Source organism: Bos mutus, chromosome 9 (genome assembly GCF_027580195.1).
Source record: "Bos mutus isolate GX-2022 chromosome 9, NWIPB_WYAK_1.1, whole genome shotgun sequence".
In the NCBI taxonomy this organism is placed as follows: domain Eukaryota; kingdom Metazoa; phylum Chordata; class Mammalia; order Artiodactyla; family Bovidae; genus Bos; species Bos mutus.
In genome coordinates, this window is record NC_091625.1 from 34,310,189 (window position 1) to 34,329,011 (window position 18,823).

Below are 18,823 nucleotides of genomic sequence, written 5' to 3' on the forward strand. Positions count from 1 at the left end.
TTAGTGACTAAACCACTACCACCATGCAACTAGGAACCATTTTATAGGTTGTGTACTCTGCCAAAGGATGTGTATATTTTGAGGTATTTTCTAAAGCAAAATTATTCAACATCACCTGAATTAATAACTTTTCTTACTTTATCCTCTTCCTTGAAACAATCTAGAGAATGTGATTAAGTAAATCAATTCATTTTCCCCAATTTAATCTCAGCCATTACAATTTAAAATGTTTTAAAGATTTTTTTTTTCTGGCACTGGTGTGGCTGTAGGGTCAGGAAATTTGAAACTGTGAAAAGACAGCTGGTCATACAGACAGACAGAAAGATGTGCTCTCAAAGATAAAATATTAAAGTTTGGGTACTCTTCGAAATCTTTTATGAACTTTCCATTGCTGAAAATTTCTTCTTTATCAATTGTAATTTTTACCTGAGGAAATAAAATATGATAGTGATGCTATGTTCTAACTGTGCTTCTGGTTCACCTCATCAATACAGTGAATGAGAAGCATAGTTCAAGCATAACTATCTCAAATGTCTAGAAACCCAAGTGAAAACACTGTACAGAAAGGGAAAGAGGCCAAGGACCCAAATAGAGACCAAGCAACTTGGAGACAGACATCAATCCCCAAGAGTACACGCAGAAGACAACGGACTAGGAATTTATGGACTACTGCCTTAAGACTCAGGACAACAGAGTTGAAAACAACTCTGATGTACTAATCCAACACTCAAATATTACAAGTGAGGAAATTCACTTTAAAAGATTAAATGAACACTTGAGAATACACTACCATGAAGCAGTATTTATGTGACAGAAGTTGAATTACACTAATTCAGGTCCAATTCAGGTCCAAACTTAAGCTCCATCTCTTACCTGTGGCTTAAACATAACCTTTTTGAAATTTAATATTATTCATAAAGGTGGAAACAATCATCTTTCCCAGTATGCTTTTGAAATTTTAAATACAAATTATATGTAAAACATCCAACACATAATAGTTTGTTAACAAATTTTAATTCTCCCTTTCCTCTTTAGTGGAGTAGCAAAATTTAGAATATAATCTCTCTTACAAATATTCTTTTATTTGGCTAGGCAAATATTCTTTCTGCATAACTCGATTTTAACAAACAACTGAACTTTGAAAATATTATTTGAAGCAACCTAAAAGCAGTTTTCTTCCAGAATCAAATATGACATTTTATATTTGTAAGAAGAATCTTCCAACCTCCAAAATGAATTAAACTAACCTAATGCTCTTGACCAAAACCCTACTCCAGTAGGTGTAAGTACAAAGGCACTGGCACGTGCCTTGCCTGCAAGTAACACAGGCCTCCTTCTGGGGCTACCCTCCATGTTCAAGTTCAGCCTCAGTAGCTCAGCTTGACTCCTTACCTCTCCTAAAACCTCATTATGTCCCAGTACTCATTTAGGGCTTCATTAAGTTTTAGTCAGAAGCCACTGCATTAAACAATTAAAACTGGAGCCAGATCCTTCCTTGTGTCAGCTCCCGAGGGCAATCTAGGCTCCCTTGGGAACTTTGGGGAATGAAGAGATTGGTTGAATACATGATAACAATCAAGGCTGAAACCACACCAATGAGAATAGTCATCCTTGCAGCTGCCACATAAAAGGAGCATGTACAGATCCAATGCTTCTTGCTCTTTAGGTCATAGGTAAGGGGCTGCAAATGTCAAAAAGTCAACTACTGACTTTATTCTGGTTGCATGAGTGAACAAAGGAGAACAAACCAACATGCTATTATCATGCACATAAAAATGAACAATTCCTTGAATTACCACATATTATGTGCCTCCTAATCTGGTCCCACCACTTCGTGGGAAATAGATGGAGAAACAGTGTCAGACTTTATTTTGGGGGGCTCCAAAATCACCGCAGATGGTGACTGCAGCCATGAAATTAAAAGACACTTACTCCTTGGAAGAAAAGTTATGACCAACCTAGATAGCATATTCAAAAGCAGAGACATTACTTTGCCAACAAAGGTCCGTCTAGTCAAGACTATGGTTTTTCCAGTGGTCATGTATGGATGTGAGAGTTGGACTGTGAAGAAAGCTGAGCACCAAAGAATTTATGCTTTTGAACTGTGGTGTTGGAGAAGACTCCTGAGAGCCCCTTGTGCTGCAAGGAGATGCAACCAGTCCATTCTAAAGGAGATCAGCCCTGGGATTTCTTTGGAGGGAATGATGCTGAAGCTGAAACTCCAGTACTTTGGCCACCTCATGCGAAGAGTTGACTCCTTGGAAAAGACTCTGATGCTGGGAGGGATTGGGGGCAGGAGGAGAAGGGGACGACAGAGGATGAGATGGCTGGATGGCATCACTAACTCAATGGACATGAGTCTGAGTGAACTCCAGGAGTTGGTGTTGGACAGGGAGGCCTGGCATGCTGTGATTCATGGGGTCGCAAAGTCGGACACAACTGAGTGACTGAACTGAACTTAACTGAACTGAATAGCATGTTGGTTGCCTTCTAACCAACTCATCCCGTGTTGTCCCCTTCTCCTCCTGCCTTCAATCATTCCCAGCATCGGGGTCTTTTCAAATGAGTCAGTTGTTTGCATCATACGGCCAAAGTCTTGGAGTTTCAGCTTCAGCATCAGCCCTTCCAATGAATATTCAGGACTGATTTCCTCTAGGATGGACTGGTTGAATCTCCTTGCTGTCCAAGGGACTCTCAAGAGTCTTCTCCAACACCACAGTTCAAAAGAATCAATTCTTCTGCGCTTATCTTTCTTTATATATTCATTAAGTAATAGCTTTTTCATGTACTCAGATAACTAGCACTTAGAAAATACCATGGAAAAAAGAAAACATTAGACTAGTGGCAAAGAAGAATGAAGAGGTACAATATTTGCAAAACTTAGGTGAGGAAAACTTTAAAACTATCCCTAAGTGATGAAAGGTAGCCTTGAATAAATAGAAAATACATGGAAAGTCACCCCATGTTCTCAGACAGGTTGATAATAGCACAAAGTCTAATTCTGTAGATCTGGGGTGAGGCCCAGGATTCTGAGTTACTTCTGTCTTGCCTTCCCCAGTGTAGACTGTTTTGTGCTTTACAGCTGTTGTTCTCAAGATGTGGCCCCTAGACCAGCAGCAGCAGCATCACCTGAGGAGTTGTTAGAAACGCAAATTCTTACCCCCAACCTGTCAAATCAGACACTTGGGCTCAGCAATCTACATTTTAACAAGCCATCCAGATGATTTTTGGCACACATTAAAGTTTGAGAACCAGCACTTCTAAAGTTTAAGTTGCATAGAATCACTCAAGATCTCGTTTAATGGAAGGCTTGATTCAACAGGTCTGGGATGGAGTCTGATTCTGCATTTCTAACAGGCTCCCTTATGACGCTGATGCTTTGGTTTGAATGTAACACTTTGAGGAGCAAAGCTAGAAGACCAATCTGTTTCTAACTTACTCAAGGCCGGCCTGTCCTGTGCCTTCCACTGTCATCTTTTTCTGGGTATTAATGCTAAAAATATGTCACTTTCTCAGTAATATGTTTATTTTAAACCAAATTAACTCATAGCAGTGTGTTCCTCTCAAACCAAATTTAACAAAAAATCATTAAAAATGAATCTCAGGCTTTGGTGGAGCCAGTTTGGAGAAGTAACTATTCAGCATCTATCAAATCATTCCACAGCTCATTCACTACTTACTGAAATCAAGAGGTAAATGTTATTAAGAAAAATCTATGCATAAGGAGATATTTGCATAATCTATATATAAATTCAATGTGCCTCTAATCTCTCATTTAACAAATTCTGATTTTCACATATTAGTGTTCAGGATATCTTCGTAATGCCCATAATTTGATTGGCTTCAAACAACCAACATTTATTTAAGCTCAGGGGATTTGGACAGGACACAGTGGGGACCCTTTTATAATATTTGCAGCAGATGGTGTGGCTGAGAAGTCTACATGGCTGGTATGACTTCACTCAGACCATAGATCTAGGATCTTTTTCCTGGATGTTTGCTGGATCCTCTGGTTCTTCTCCATGTCTTGTCTGCTGAAGCTGGAATGTCCAAATGACTTCTTTACTCATATGCCTGGTAACTAACCTAGAAGGACTCAAACAGTTGGAGCTGGCCAGCTATGATCTCTCTTTGTCTCGGTCTCTCTCCACTTGGCTACTTTAGCCTTCTTCAGGGCTTGGGAATCTTCATTAAGGTAATTGCATTTCTTACATGGTGGCTGGTTTTTACCAGAGTAATCATTGCCAGAGACCAAGGCATAAGCTGGAATAGTTCTGCAACCTGGCTTCACCTCTGCTACATATTGTTGGTTCGTTAAGGTCAGACTCAAGGAAAAGAGGAAAAGACTCTCTGTCTCAGTTGGCGCCATTAAGCCATGTTTAATCTACCATGGTTAGGTCTTATTGCAGTGAAACTCAGATCCACCAAAGTGGTACCAGAGACAGTTTGGCTAGAATGAAAGTAAATGCACCACAAAATCTTCTTAGAAAGTTCTGGCTCATATTGTCTCTTCCTAACTCTGATTTCAGTGACATCACCTGGGTAACTTGAAATTACAATATAGAAATGGGCAAACACTTCAAATAACCACTTTTTCCAAGAACCAATTGTTACACATTTGTCACACACCATGTTTAAAACCCAAACAATATTGCAACCTCACAGCCCCCGCCTCCCACTCTCCCACCTGCACATACACACACACACACACACACACAACCTGACTCTGCACCTCCAAGTTCCCAAGGATATGTGTCAGGTCTTATACCTATAGGATCCTTTCCCCAGTTTGGGATAATGCCACATGATAATAAGGAATTCAGCCCCAGGATTCTCCAATGAGGAGGCAAGGACCCTCCATGGTATAAGCTGTGAGCCACAGCATAAAGCATGGTACCTCTTCCTTAAATATTGATTCCATTCATAGATTTAGAGGGAAATAATGTATCTATATATTTAAACTAATGTGGATATATTATATAATAGAATACAAAATTTGCATTCTGTAGGAGCCCACTAAAGTGTTTTTAGTTTCTTATAAAGTCACAAGGTAATAAATGAACTTCAAGGTTGAAACAAAGTTCTAACGTATAATATTAATACTGTTGTTGCTGTTCAGTCATGTCCAACTCTTTTGTGACCCTATGGACTGTAGCCTGCCAGGCTCCTCTGTCCATGGGATTTCCCAAGCAAGAATGCTGGAGTGGGTTGCCATTTCCTTCTCCAGGGGATATTCCTGACCTAGGGATTGAACCTGGGCCTCCCGCATTGCAGACAGATTCTTTGCCACTGAGCCATCTGGGAAGCCCTATACAATATTAATATATGCCTTTATATCAATAGTCATAAGAATAGGTGTGTGTGTGCTTGTATGTATGTGTACATGTGTATTTTTTAATGTAGAAATAAGCCCATGAAGGCAAAAGTGCCTAGAGCCCACAAGAGTCATAATACAGCTCTGACTCCAGGGGTCTATTTTCAATGCATAGTGGAAACATGAGAAAAGCTCTGATTTTTGGCATCATATCCTTTCAACATGTTATTTTTTAGAACTGATGTCTTCAGATTCCAAGGAAATGAATTTTAAATGGTAGCATTTCATTACATCCTTGGAAGGTAGTAAGATAGATTTACTACGAGGATTTCTACCAACTACACCGCAGATCCCACTGTGTGGAAGTGGGAAGTCTGTTAATAACAGAAGTCTGTTAAGGGGGCCAGGCTCACTCACAAGTCACCACTGCTCCCCCTGGATTCTGTGACTGCATTTACATAGAGTGGCAGAACTTCTTGCATGAGTCTCACTGTCAGTCATCAAATCTTAGAACCTGAAGCCCCTGAGCCCGACTCCCAACCCCAACCAATACAAGAGCACCACTGTCACCATCTTTGGCCAGTCACTCAGCATCAGTTTGAGCATGTGAAACCTTTGTCATGTCTAAAAAGCTGCTTCCCTTTGTGTTATTGTCTGATTAAGAAATATTAAATGGAAGAAAACACAGAGATACTCTGGTAGCTGTTGATGCAGGAGGAAGATGTCTGGACCCCGTGAGTCAGTGATGGTGGGTGAGCTGCACGTTTTGGGCGGTACCCATAAGCATCATTGTGGTCTCCTCATCCTCCGGACGAAGGTCTAGACCCTCCTCTACCACCCTGTGGAGGGTGCTGTAGTGTTGCCGATTTTGGTGGAAGGAATGGAGCTCCGAAGCAGCCTCCCAGGCTGCAAAGGTGGGCATGGGGAAGACATCTGGCCTCTTGTTTTCCAAGAAGCATTTCAGGTTTCTGTCACTCAGCTTTTTGGCGTAGTCCACGAATGTGTTTTCCAACTGCTCCTTCTCCTTCTGTGCATACGTCTTCCAAAAACTCAGCTGAAGGTAACTAACTTTAGATCGGCAGCGAGCATAACACGTGGTGAGCAGAGAGAAGAAAGATGCGGAACAAATCAGGAACCATCCTAGAATCTTAGAAAGAAAGAAATATTGAGCATACCAAAAGCAAAGCCACTTCTCAAGGAGACAGGGTAGTGTTATTGGGAAGTATATGGCTAATTTAATAGCAGACCTCAGTTGATATCTTTCATCTTAATTAACAAGTTTTGGTTTTTGTTTTTTGTTTTTTTACAAAGTTAAGGTTTACCTAACCTCTGTTCTCCATCCTGCCCACTATTGCTGGTATGCAAAGAAATACCCAGAAGGCAGGCAAATGGAAATGAGCAAAAATATAGATTATCCAAGAACTGGAAGAACCAAGCCCTCATATAGTACTAGCTTTAAAGGAAAGAATTCTGTGTGTGAGCATATTACCAGTTCCTTAGTGGAGTATCTTCAGGCATTGATACGTGGATATTCACGACCAGTGACTGATTTTTCCCACGTTACATTGTTTACAGAGAACCACAGACCCTTCCTGAGAGAGGTAGCTTCACTCATTACCCTATCCCATCTCACTGTAAAGCAAGACAAATGTAACACAATAAGGAAACTGAAGCTATAAGAATTGGAAGCTTGCGTAAAAGCCAAGGGGAAAAAAAAAAAAAGAACTTTTGGACATCAGTTCTCAAAAATAACACATTGAAAGGATATGATGTAAAAAAAAAAAACGGAATGAATTTTTTGGCCAACCCAATATTTTTCATAATTGGAGTTAATTTCATATGTGAACAACTAACAAAGCTCTTTCCAAGTTTCTCTTAATATTTTAGTTGAATGGCCCTTAGTATTTCTCAGCAGATGGGCCTATTTGAACATAAAAATAACAATCTGCAAATGAACCCATGCTGACCATAATAGAACAACAAATAAGCTCCAATGTTTATTTGGAAACCAATGGTTTCCAAACTCTGATTCAGACTACAGAGATCACTGTGCAGGATCTCAGACCCTACATGAGTGCCAGCTCTGGGTTGGCACTGGTTGGGTTTAAATCTCAGCTTTCACTTTTTTACAGGTATTCTCTGTGCCTCTGATTCCTCAGCTGTAAAGTAGGGGTTACCCTCCTCAGAATGTAATTTAGAGGATTAAAATGAGGTGATGTAGAAATCCACGTGACTCAGTAAGTATCAGCTATTAGCATGGGCTGCTATTTTTCAATCATATCCATGTCTATGTAATGGCATTACTGAACATAGAGTATCTCTCTGACGTGATTTATATTTACTTTACTTATATTTACTTTAGTCACTTGTGGTTGGCTACATCAGATCTTCCTCTTTTCTCTAACCTCTATCTTTTTCTACACAGCCCATCCTCCTGCAGGCCATCTCACTTCAGTATCTAAACCAATTCTGCTGAGTTATTCACTGTTTGATCAGCTTCAGGCCCTCCTCCCCTCATTGCGTGGCCTTAGCATCAACTTGCTTTCACGTGAGTGCTGAGCACTGAGCCCTCTTGTTCTTCACTAATTCATGGTACCCAGGATCTAACTAGACATGATGGATGGTCCCACCCCAGCACTCAATAATACACCATTCTGCATGTGTCTTCTCCCTCAAATCTTGGCATTTTTCTCATCAGTTTAAAATACTTACTGTGTGCCAGCAGTTTTATGCCCATTTATGTCCATCATCTCTGTACTTCCAAGGGTAGGTGTTATTACCCCCAACTATGAGGACACTGGGGCTCTCAGGGGTCAAACAGTAGCTCTGGGTCACATAGCTGGTGAGCAGTGGAATCAGGATCAAACCCAAGACTAGGCAACTCCAAGATGGAGTTCTTGCCACTACTCTACCTACCCAAAGGACAGAAAGCCACCCAGCTGGATTTCGTTCGTCTGCCCCACCCATGGACGTGGCACTTTTTCCACCCCTACCCACATACCCAGCTGTGGGTCCAGACTGTTTGCTGCCCCTGCCTATCGGAAGCACTGCGGTCAGCACCTGCTGTGATACAGCTCCCTTTGTCCACATCTCTTATGCATCATCCCCTAAGGAATCAGCCCCAGGTCCTTCTCATTCCTCTGAAAAACAAACAGGTCAGTGTGCCCAGGCTCAGCTGTGGCAAGGACAGGCATGATTTCCTTATGCCTGTATTTAGAGAAGGAAAAGCTCACCCAGTGGTGTTTGGATCCTCTGCTACCTGAATGGAGCCTGGTACCCCAGGACACAAATCATAAATCACTCACTGCATCGTCACATTTGTAATTAAGACCTTCCTTCAGCAAAAGAAGGAAGATGTTTGGCAGCCTGGCATGTTTTTGTCTAAAATGTGCTTTATGCATTAAACAAAGGGTTTTATGGGGGAGCATTTATAGGCTTATTAGTTTATAAAGAGAGTCTGAATATATTGCCAACCAGTTTGGAAACAATTTTTGATTTGATGTGTTGTTGAAAAGACCAGTCTATATTGAAAAAAAAAAAGAGTAAAGTCTCAGTATTTTCAGCACATTTATTCTTAAACAAATAGCCTTCCTGACAGACTGTGGACCTGTTTATCTACTCCTATTGCTTGTTTTGATTTGTGAAATATCATTCCTGCTCCTCACAAGTAGGAATTCAGTCTTTTCCTGAGGCCAGGGCCAGGCTCACATCTGGATTTGTGCTCATGTCTCTGAAAGAATGACAAGCTACTTCCTTGTATCAGTTAGGTAAAGCTACAATTTCCTTCTGTTAAATAAAACAATGCCCCAAATCTTGAGCTCCTAAAGTAACGTAAGAAGAACTTTTTAGCTATAGAGCACAGAACATAGGAGGAAAACTCCCTGGAGAATATGGTTCTGTTTCACTGAAGGCTATTTAAAGTCTGCCAACATCCCATTTTATACAGGAAATTCTTTTCCATGTTAACAATATTTACACATAGAGATAGCAGTTGCCAGAAATCATGCAAGGGAATCTCTACACTAATTATATGATGTGCAACTTTGAAAAGTATTAGCTCACTGGATTCAGCTGTATTTTAATGGATGTATGCTATGCATGTATGTGTGTGTTTCTCTGAAAAACCAGTTTGAAAATAATTAATAGAAGGCAGTAATTTCTAATTACAGCTCTGCCATTAACACTTTATAATGAGTTAGTGTCATGCATCATTTACAAAGTCAACCCAGAGAGATTGTTTTAAAGTACTTAAGTGTTTACAGATGTCTAACTCAAGAGGAGATTTTCTTTTCGAAAGTGGAAAAGACAATCCAATCAGCAATTTTATTAGCCATCCAACCTCGGAAAAGCTTTTCCTGAGACTGTCTTAACGCTGCACCACATTCCAATTTCCAGAGTTTCAGAATGTTCTGGCAGGATTCAGGCTCTACCCTGGCTGAACGAAGTACAGAGAGAATACTTCAAGCTCACGCTGGGGGGCAGGGGGGTGTGGGAGAAAGGCACTTGTGTCCCTTCTTACCTGAGACTGGGCTTGCAGCGACAATTTCAGTTCTTCGTTGTCTGTGGGGGTCATGCTGGTTTTTCCGCAAGATACTTTGTAAAGTTCTTTCCAGCACTCTTCAGGCTTGCCTTTGCAAATCAGATCAAGGAGTCTTGGACTTTGGGTCCCGCTCATTGCACATTCATAAAAAGTCCCATTGAGCAAAGCCACAGACAGCCACATCACTGGAGCCACCAATGAGCTCAGAATGATCTGCCCCAGGACGGAGAAGAAGCGGCAGTTGTGGCCCCTGGGGAAGATTTTCCTGGGATTCACACAGCAGCCTGTGAAGAGTCTCCATGACCTGTTGTTCAGAAAGAATCCCAGGATCAGTAACACCCAGGCGGGAGCAAACAGGAAAGCCAGCCCGTAGATCACATTCTCAGTGCCGCAGGGACACTTGAAAGCCACGAGTGAAAAGAGACGCTCACCTCCCACGGTCAGCAGAGCCATGAAGCTGTAGCCAATGAAAGTTTTCTGGTTGAGGATGAATTTTAGAAACCCCTGAAGAGCATCCATGTTGGAGATACACAGAGGGAAAATGCTTTGCTCTTACTTGTTGGCAGAGCCTCTGTGGCAGTGGCCGAGGGTGGAGCTCTTTCTTCATTAGAAACAACAGTCCTCCTTCTCAGACTGAATTCAGCCAGATAAGGAAACAATGTCATTCCCTAGGAATGAATATTTCCCAACAGTGTTCAGATAATGCCTCCTACTGGTGGATGTTAGGCCATGAAACTAGAGCCAAAACACTGGGAATAAGAGTAAATTCACAGTGAACAGCCCCCACTTTTATGTTATTTCCATGTGGCTTGGATTGAGAATCAGAAAGAAATTCCGACTATTACAGATAATAATAGTTTAGGAATTTTCCATCCAAAGGAATAAACATTAGCAGAAATCGCGTTTCAGCCAATTGGTTGGGAGCCAAATCAAGTCTCCTAGCCTAGACTTTCATGATGGTATTTTTCTCTTGTTACTTAAAACTTTTGCTACTTTGACTTAAGATCTGGAAGCTTCATTTTACATCCTCTTTAACTGATCTGTGACTTTATCAAATTTTTGGATTTGGGCTGTTTGAAATTTATATGGAAAAGTTCAGGGAGAGTTTGAGTTTTGAGTGAAAGATAAAGTGAGAAGGGTCCTCATCATTTCTTTCCTAGACTATCATAGTAACCTCTTGATTGGTATTTCTGCCTTTGACTTCATGCCTACCCCCATTCTCAACCTTAAATTCGTCCTCTATGCTGACATGAAGGAGATCCCTCTAATATAGAAATCCAGTTCCTCCCTAGCCTACTCACATCTTTGGGGCTCCCTGTTGCCCACAAGTTGATGAATGCAAACTTTCCCTGAACCTCATCATGGAATTCTGTGCCCTTGACATGTTCCTTCTATCTGGAATATCCCCCCCACCCCCATGCACACACACACACACACACATACACCTGACCTTGTCTACCTGGCAAACACTCGCTCAGTATTCATAAACAGTGTAGAAGCTTCTTCCTCTGTAAATATTTCAAGGGTTATTTCCTAATATACAGCATTGTACTTGTGGAGCTTATTGTAATATTGCAGTTATTTATTTACTATCTATAGCTCCTTTTAAACTGTAAGCTCTTCTAAAACAGGAACTACATCTTAATACATTTTGTATTCTGGGTGTAAAGATGATGTCAAACACAGAATGAATGCCTATTCAAGAATTCGTTTTTCAAATAGTTGTTGAATTCCCCTGTGTGCCAGGCACTGGGCTAGACAGGCAGTACTCAACGTGTACTGTTGAATGAATGACTGAATCATGAACATTTTAGTACTTCTAATTATGTGTAATTTAAGGAAATTGTCTTCACTTCGCTTCTACACTGCTTTTAGTATTAAATACACTGCTTTTAATATGAAAATTAATGGAATCACTTGAAAGACAACGATCAAGCTGACAAATTTCCATTAACAAACCTCAGTTTCCAGGTCTGTATATTTGGTGACAAGAAAGCCACTTGGACTAGAAGCCAAGGAACTATGTTATAGTGTAATCTTAGCCATGCCGTTTTACTTCTCTGGATCCCAGTTTACTCGTTTGTGAAACTGGAGGTAAAAAGAAATAGTCCCCAAGGTTTCCTCTATGTCTACCTTGTAAAATTCTTGAAGCTCTTTAAAACAGCGGACTTTCTTGAAAGGCTACTTTATGACCCACCTATGTGCCTGCCACCGCTGGCCCTTGCTCCTTCTCAGAGACGTTACTCTTGGTGATGTGACTGCCTCCACTTCCCAAAGCATACTCTTGGGTTTAATCTTCCTCGACTCCCTCATCCCCGACTCTGTCACCTTCCTGTTGTGGCACATGTGTCTTGGGTCCCTTCTAATTCAGAAGACTTTGCTGGGCTCATGTGACAAATATTATGCTAGTATGCTGCTGATGAGTAATATTTTAATTTCTTACCCTTCTAAGGAATATTTTTTTTGAAAAAGATTTTTTTTTTCCAAAAATACTGCCTTAACTTTGTGTTTCATAAACCATACTGTTTCCACAGAAAACTAATACTTTAGGAGATTCCATGAAAAGAGTTTAAGAATTGTACAAGTTGTAAGGTCAGTACATTTCAAAGCTGAGCGTGAACTCAGGCTTTCTGACTATGAACTCCAGAAGCTTAACAATTGTGCCTGGAATGGTACTTGGGTGTCTTACTAACAGTTCTTTATTTTTATTTATTTATTCTTTACTCAGAGGAAAACTGCTTTACAATATTGTGTTGGTTTCTCCTGTACAACAATGCAGTTCAGCCACTTTGCTGTCATTGTTTCGTCATTAAGTGGTATCTCTTGTGCGACCCCATGGGCTGTAGCCTGTCAGGCTCCTCTGTCCAGGGCATTTCCCAGGCAGGAATACTGGAGTAGATTGCCATTTCCTTCTCCACTAATAGTTATTTATTCCAGGCCAAGTTTTGTAATATTGGTTTTTTCCTGTTTGCTAGGTTGCTTTCAAGATGTACTTGGGAATTACACCAAGTGTGACCTGTAACAACGCAAGCAGAAATGAATTTTCCCTGATTCTAGACAAGAATCCTCTGGTGGAGTTTGTGGAAGAGCTCCCCACTGGGCGGTCTTCTCTGTGCTACTGCAACTTACTCTGTGGAATTATCAGAGGGGCCCTGGAAATGGTAAGGCACATACTTTATTTTGCCAGGTGTACAGTCATTATCTGGGCTTCCCTGGTAGTCAGCTGGTAAAGAATCCACCTGCAATGCAGGAGACCTTGGTTCAATTCCTGGATTGGGAAGATCCCTTGGAGAAGGAATAGGCTACCCGCTCTACTATTCTTGGGGTTCTCTGGTGGCTCAGATGGTAAAGAATCTGCCTGCAATGTGGGAAACCTGGGTTCAGTCCCTGGGTTGGGAAGATCCCCTAGAGGAGGGCATGGCAACCCACTCCAGTATTCTTGCCTGAAGAATCCCATGGACAGGGAAACCTGGCGGGCTACAGTCCATGGGATCGCAAAGAGTTGGGCACGATTGAGCGACTAAGCATGGCACAGCATTCATTGTCTAGTGCTGGCTAACTAATTACCCTCAAAGGTAGCTGCTTAAAACAACAAACATTTATTGTCTCACACAGTTTCTGAGGACTGGAAACCTGGGACGGCCTTGCTAGGTGGCCATGGTTCAAAGCCTTTCACAGCGCAGTGCACAGGCAGTCAAGCAGTTGGTTGGAGCTGCAGTCTCTGAAGACTTGACTAAGGCTGGGAATCTACCTCCAAGCTCACTCACTGGCCTCAGTGCCTTGCTCATAGCTGGCCAGAGGCTTCCTGAAGTTCCTTGTCACATAGGTCTCTGTAGTGCTCTAATCACCACAGGTGCTGTCAATTCTGCTGGACTTTGGAGGGAACTACTTGAATGATAAGAGGTGGGGTCCCTGGGGGCCACTGGAGGCTTAGTTAAATCTAATCTAATCTAATCATTCATTGATTTAACTAAGATAGGGATCAGCCTCTGTGAAGCATCCTTGAGCATACAGAGAAGAACAAGAAACAGTTGTTGCCCTTCGAGAGTCTTTTGTCCAGTATAGGAGCCAAATGACTCAGGGTCATGGGAGGATCTGGGGTGGGACAGGGGTGGGGAGAGGGAAGCCTTCCTAGGGAAACTGTGAGCTGACATCTGAAAGATGACAAAGCAGTTAGATGAAGATCTTGGGGGAAGGGGAAAATAATATTCCAGGTAAAAGGAGAACTATGTCCTAAAGCATACAAAAAATGTTTCATTAAGGGACAAAGAAGTTGAATTAATTCAGCGTCAATTGCATATAGATAGAAAAAAATCAAGTCCAAAATAGGATAAAGAAGTCTCTTCAGTTTTCATGGATAATTGATTATATGTGCTGAATGACATATATGTATCAGACCTCTTGTGGTCCCATATACCCAAATAATTTCAATGTAGTCTTCTTATTATTTTAATTGATTTTCAGTTAAATTATGACAAATACAAGAAAGATCTTATGAGAAAAAAATGAGAGTGCATTTAACTTCCATATTTCAAGTTCAGTTTCAGTGCAGTCGCTCAGTTGTGTCCGACTCTTGGCGACCCCATGAATCGCAGCACACCAGGCCTCCCTGTCCATCACCAACTCCCGGAGTTCACCCAAACTCATGTCCATCAAGTTGGTGATGACATCCAGCCATCTCATCCTCTGTCGTCCCCTTCTGCTCCTGCCCCCAATCCTTCCCAGCATCAGAGTCTTTTCCAATGAATCAACTCTTCGCATGAGGTGGCCAAAGTATTGGAGTTTCAGCTTTAGCATCAGTCCTTCCAAAGAACACCCAGGACTAATCTCCTTTAGGACGGACTGGTTGGATCTCCCTGCAGTCCAAGGGACTCTCAAGAGTCTTCTCCAACACCACAGTTCAAAAGCATCAATTCTTCGGTGCTCAGCTTTCTTCACAGTCCAACTCTTACATCCATACATGACCACTGGAAAAACCATAGCCTTGACTAGACGGACCTTTGTTGGCAAAGTAATGTCTCTGCTTTTCAATATGCAGATATCTAGGTTGGTCATAACTTTCCTTCCAAGGAGTAAGCGTCTTTTAATTTCATGGCTGCAGTCACCATCTGCAGTGATTTTGGAGCCCAAAAAAATAAAGTCTGACACTGTTTCCACTGTTTCCCCATCTGTTTCCCATGAAGTGATGGGACCGGATGCCATGATCTTTGTTTTCTGAATGTTGAGCTTTAAGCCAACTTTTTCACTTTCCTCTTTCACTTTCATCAAGAGGCTTTTTATTTCAAAGTGCAGTGTATATCCTTTTACTGGGTGATGGGCATCACAAAGGTATGTTTTTTGCATTCAAATAACAAATAATTTGGCACACTGAAGTCTACGGTTTAACAAAGGCAAGCTGGTTGACCAAGGAATTCTTAGTAAGAGAGGGGAATGAGTCATATCTCAATAAATATTAATTGGTAGGCCCAGGCTTTTTCACTTATTTGCTTTTACTAGGTATTTTTGCTTATTTATCTTATTTATTCCTGTGACTTAAAATAACTGAAAAGGCACTCTGTTGAGGGTAGGTCAGCAATATGCTGCTCTTTTGTGAGTGTATTTTTATCGAATAGAGAAGTAAGCCCTAAGGGTTTACTTCAATGTCTGAGAAATGAGAAATGCTTTATCGTGCAAAAGAAGGCCTGGGTATCAAATATTCAAGTCCACAATCTCAATGTTTAATTTTATACTTATAATTTATTTAGTTGGTATTGTTTCATAGTTCTCAAAGCCATAAGTGATTGCTAAATGTTGTTAGGACAAATGATTATGTTATTGAGCTAATGAGAGAATGACTTACAGCAAGTCAGCTGGAGAAGAATCGTTTAAGAAGCCATTTATCCTTGGAAGTTCTGTTTGGCAAGGCATGTTGGGTCAAGGCCATCACTGAGTTGGGAATTTGTGTTCTTCCTGAGATGGATCTATAGTTTAGACTTATACTGTGAGCAAAAACGGGCCCACATTCTGGGCTTGCCTGGGAATGAGCCAGGATGATTTGAGCCTGTCCTGGACCACCCTTCTCTTTGAAGACTCACACACAGAGCTGACCACAGCCAGACCATCAATGGAGTAAAGGGCTCTTCATCCACAGAACAAGCCTTTTTTTATCATTCCACAAGGAAAGTGAGCTCTTTATGGGGTATATCAAACTGAAAAATAGAAAAATTTGAGTTTTTTAAAAAGCTGAATGATATAAGCCTGTTTTTTTTTTTCTTTCCTAGGTTCATTTGGCGGCTGATGTTACATTCCTGCAAGACAGACTAAAAGGCGACAGTGTGACAGAAATAGGAATAACATTTCTGAAAAAGCTAGATGAGAAAAAATACAGACGGAAAAAATGAAGAAAAGCATGCAAAATGCCACAGGCTGGCTGGCTGAGGAGTTAATATTAGTTAAATATATATAGCCATATAAATTTTGAATTTCTTAATAGCATGGGATTTAAAAGGCTTATAAATCAGCCAGAAATTTGAAATGCAGGGCACTAAGATTTAAAGCTGTTTTTTCTTTGCTTGTAAATCACACATTTTCAATCTCAAGTCCACAAGATTTCACATACAAATAACTCCTTGTAAGATAGCAAGCATGAATTCTATATATTATATAGTCTAGTCTAAGAGAGTCTGTTTATTTCATTTACTTATGGTAATGAAAAAGAAGTATACCACCTACACAGTTGGTATATTTCTCTCTTCTTGTTGGGAAAATGGATGAAATGATATAAAATTCACTATATAAAATATTTTCTAGATATTGTATATTGCATTCGCTATAGAAACAATATCAATTGCCACAATTTCCCATAGTTTTATGAAGTGGTAGCTATAGACTAAATATCTATAGCTATAGACTTTTCTCATATCTTGGCTTGGCTTATAGCTTCAGCCTCCTGAAGTTACTACTGGTTTATAATTATCAAGACAACCTATTTATTTGGATGCTAACTCTGAAATATTTTAAAATAACATTTAATTTTATTAACTTAATTTTTAGATAGCTGGTATTAACTAAATTCCTTCCTTTATTCATGAAACATTGCTGTTGGTCAGGCCAGGAAATAAAATGAGAGATAAATAATGTTCTTTGAGAATAGTTTCTTATCTTCAGTTAGAAATTTTGGTATCACTTTTATCCCTTAAAAATTGTACAAAGTATATTCTGTCACCAGAACATACTGAAAATTCACAATGTACTGGATTAAATAAATGATAATCTTTACCAGACCATAAGCATATAGCAGTCCAGGATCTACTAGGCTCTGCAGAGAACTCAAAAGATAAGTAAAAGTTACCGTTAGTGTGGCACCATCTGTTAAAGCTGGTGTAAATGATACGGTAATGATAGACCTCAGCTACATCTCAGGAACCCAAACATACAGACTCAGTTCTGTTTCTAGTGGCTTCAGTTAATCCTGACCAGTGGCTGATCCTGGCACATCACCTCTCAGCCGCTCTCTGCCGCTGTCTCTCTCACTCACTTATCTGTAAACTGAGAGGAATGAATGTAATAAATATCTGAAATTATACCAGTGAGCTTAAAAGATATAAATAACCACCACTGAAATTCCATATTTTTGGACTTTAGAAGGCTATGGAAAATTGTTTGTTCCCCACCTCCCTAGCTGTGTCTTTGAAAGGACATTGAGGTAGGTCTCAAGAACCAAATAAGGTCGCTGGAGCAGCTGCAGCATCAGTGGAAGGAGTTTCAAGCCAGTTGTATAGAAGACCAGGAGTAGGAGGATGGAAGAAGGGTGTTATCTGATATCAGAAGGGATAATATCACAATTCCATGGATGCCTTCAAGAAGAATGTTGGCCTACAGTCCACCCCAGAACTTATTTTGGAATGTTTCCATCTTCTGCTCAGCTTTCTATTTCTTTTTTATTGTAGACTCACTCCTCCAGAAACCCAAGATATTCATGTCTAACGGCCTCCCTCTGAAGATAGCACTCAACTAGCCATTTTGAAAATGTCCCAGGCCCTGGAGGATTCTACTTATCTACACCTTCCTCTCCTTTCTCTCCCAACCCAGTCATCAAAACTCACTCGGCCCATGTCTTCATTACCCACCCTCTGAAGGCAGCTAATCTAATACTCTCAGTGGTGCTGAGTGTTGAAACTGGTAGTGGCTTCAGGATGAGATTTGTTTTCTATCCTTTTTTATTTTCCTCACCCTGGAAAGGGAGACAATTCTCTTGGCATTGAATTTATGCTATGAAAGGTGATCCATGTAACCAAGAGAGTGGCTTGTTTGTATTCAATTGTTGCTCCTTTCTGAAAAATGAGAATCTAGAAAATGCCATTCAATAGAATTATGAGATTCATATATAAATTTTCTAATTAAATTCTTTACATTAAAAATAAAAAGAAATAGGTAACATTAATTTTAATAATTTATTTATTATTTAAATTTATCATTATTTAATAATTTAGTTATAAAAATATTATTTTAATATTTAGCTAATATAAAAATTAATATCGATATATTACATTCTCTTTTATACTAAATCTTTGAGCTCTAATGTGTATTTTACACTTTTAGCACATCTCAATTCAATGCTAAATTTTCAAAGTGTAAATTTACAGTGAAATGCAGTTCTACCCAAACAACCAGTGTTTAGTGTTATTCGATAGCTTCAGTTTTTAAATCTAAATTAGTTAAAATTAAACTACATTAAAAATTCCTTTCCTCAGTCACACTAGTCACATTATAAATGTTCAGTAGCTGTATGTGGCTTCAGTTGCTGTGCTATGTAACACAGGTCCAGAATTCTCTGTCAAAGGGAATCGACCTTGGACACAAAGAATAAGTGGGAAGGATCCAGGTTCATGGAGAGGGACAGAAGAGATGAATTGAAAAGATAAAAGGTAAGGAGGGAGAACATCCAAGATTCACGAAATGGTGTCTCTGCAAACGGAGTGGGGATCCAA

The 18,823-nt window shown here is 40.2% G+C and overlaps 2 protein-coding genes across 3 annotated transcripts in view; one reads left to right on the forward strand and one right to left on the reverse strand.

The window, feature by feature from the left end:
- The window catches only part of TRAPPC3L (trafficking protein particle complex subunit 3L), a 38,529-nt gene extending 22,295 nt beyond the window's left edge, over window positions 1-16,234 (forward strand). Inside the window, exons 4-5 of the mRNA XM_005896862.2 lie at window positions 12,830-13,015; window positions 16,115-16,234. Coding sequence (XP_005896924.2) covers window positions 12,830-13,015; window positions 16,115-16,234 — 306 coding nt within the window. The remainder of the gene's footprint in view (window positions 1-12,829; window positions 13,016-16,114) is intronic.
- Window positions 4,354-10,501, reverse strand: CALHM5 (calcium homeostasis modulator family member 5). 2 transcript variants are annotated; one of them, XM_070376389.1, is made up of 3 exons: window positions 10,286-10,476; window positions 9,834-10,158; window positions 4,354-6,461 (listed from the first exon to the last, which is right to left on the reverse strand). In XM_070376389.1, the coding sequence occupies exons 1-3, from the start codon at window positions 10,459-10,461 to the stop codon at window positions 6,054-6,056; spliced, it is 909 nt and encodes a 302-aa protein (XP_070232490.1). In that variant the 5' UTR covers window positions 10,462-10,476; the 3' UTR covers window positions 4,354-6,053. The 2 variants fall into 2 exon arrangements, with proteins under 2 accessions (XP_070232490.1, XP_005896926.1); XM_005896864.3 differs by having other exon boundaries at window positions 9,834-10,501.
- Window positions 16,235-18,823: the final 2,589 nt, after the last annotated feature.

What these genes read in the sequence shown, in the direction of transcription:
- CALHM5 (XM_005896864.3), bottom strand. Translation starts at nt 10,373, where the DNA reads ATGGATGCTCTTCAGGGGTTTCTAAAATTCATCCTCAACCAGAAAACT. An exon ending in CGCTGCAAGCCCAGTCTCAG is followed by an intron (nt 6,462 to 9,833) that starts GTAAGAAGGGAC and finishes TTTCTTTCTAAG; the next exon opens with ATTCTAGGATGGTTCCTGAT.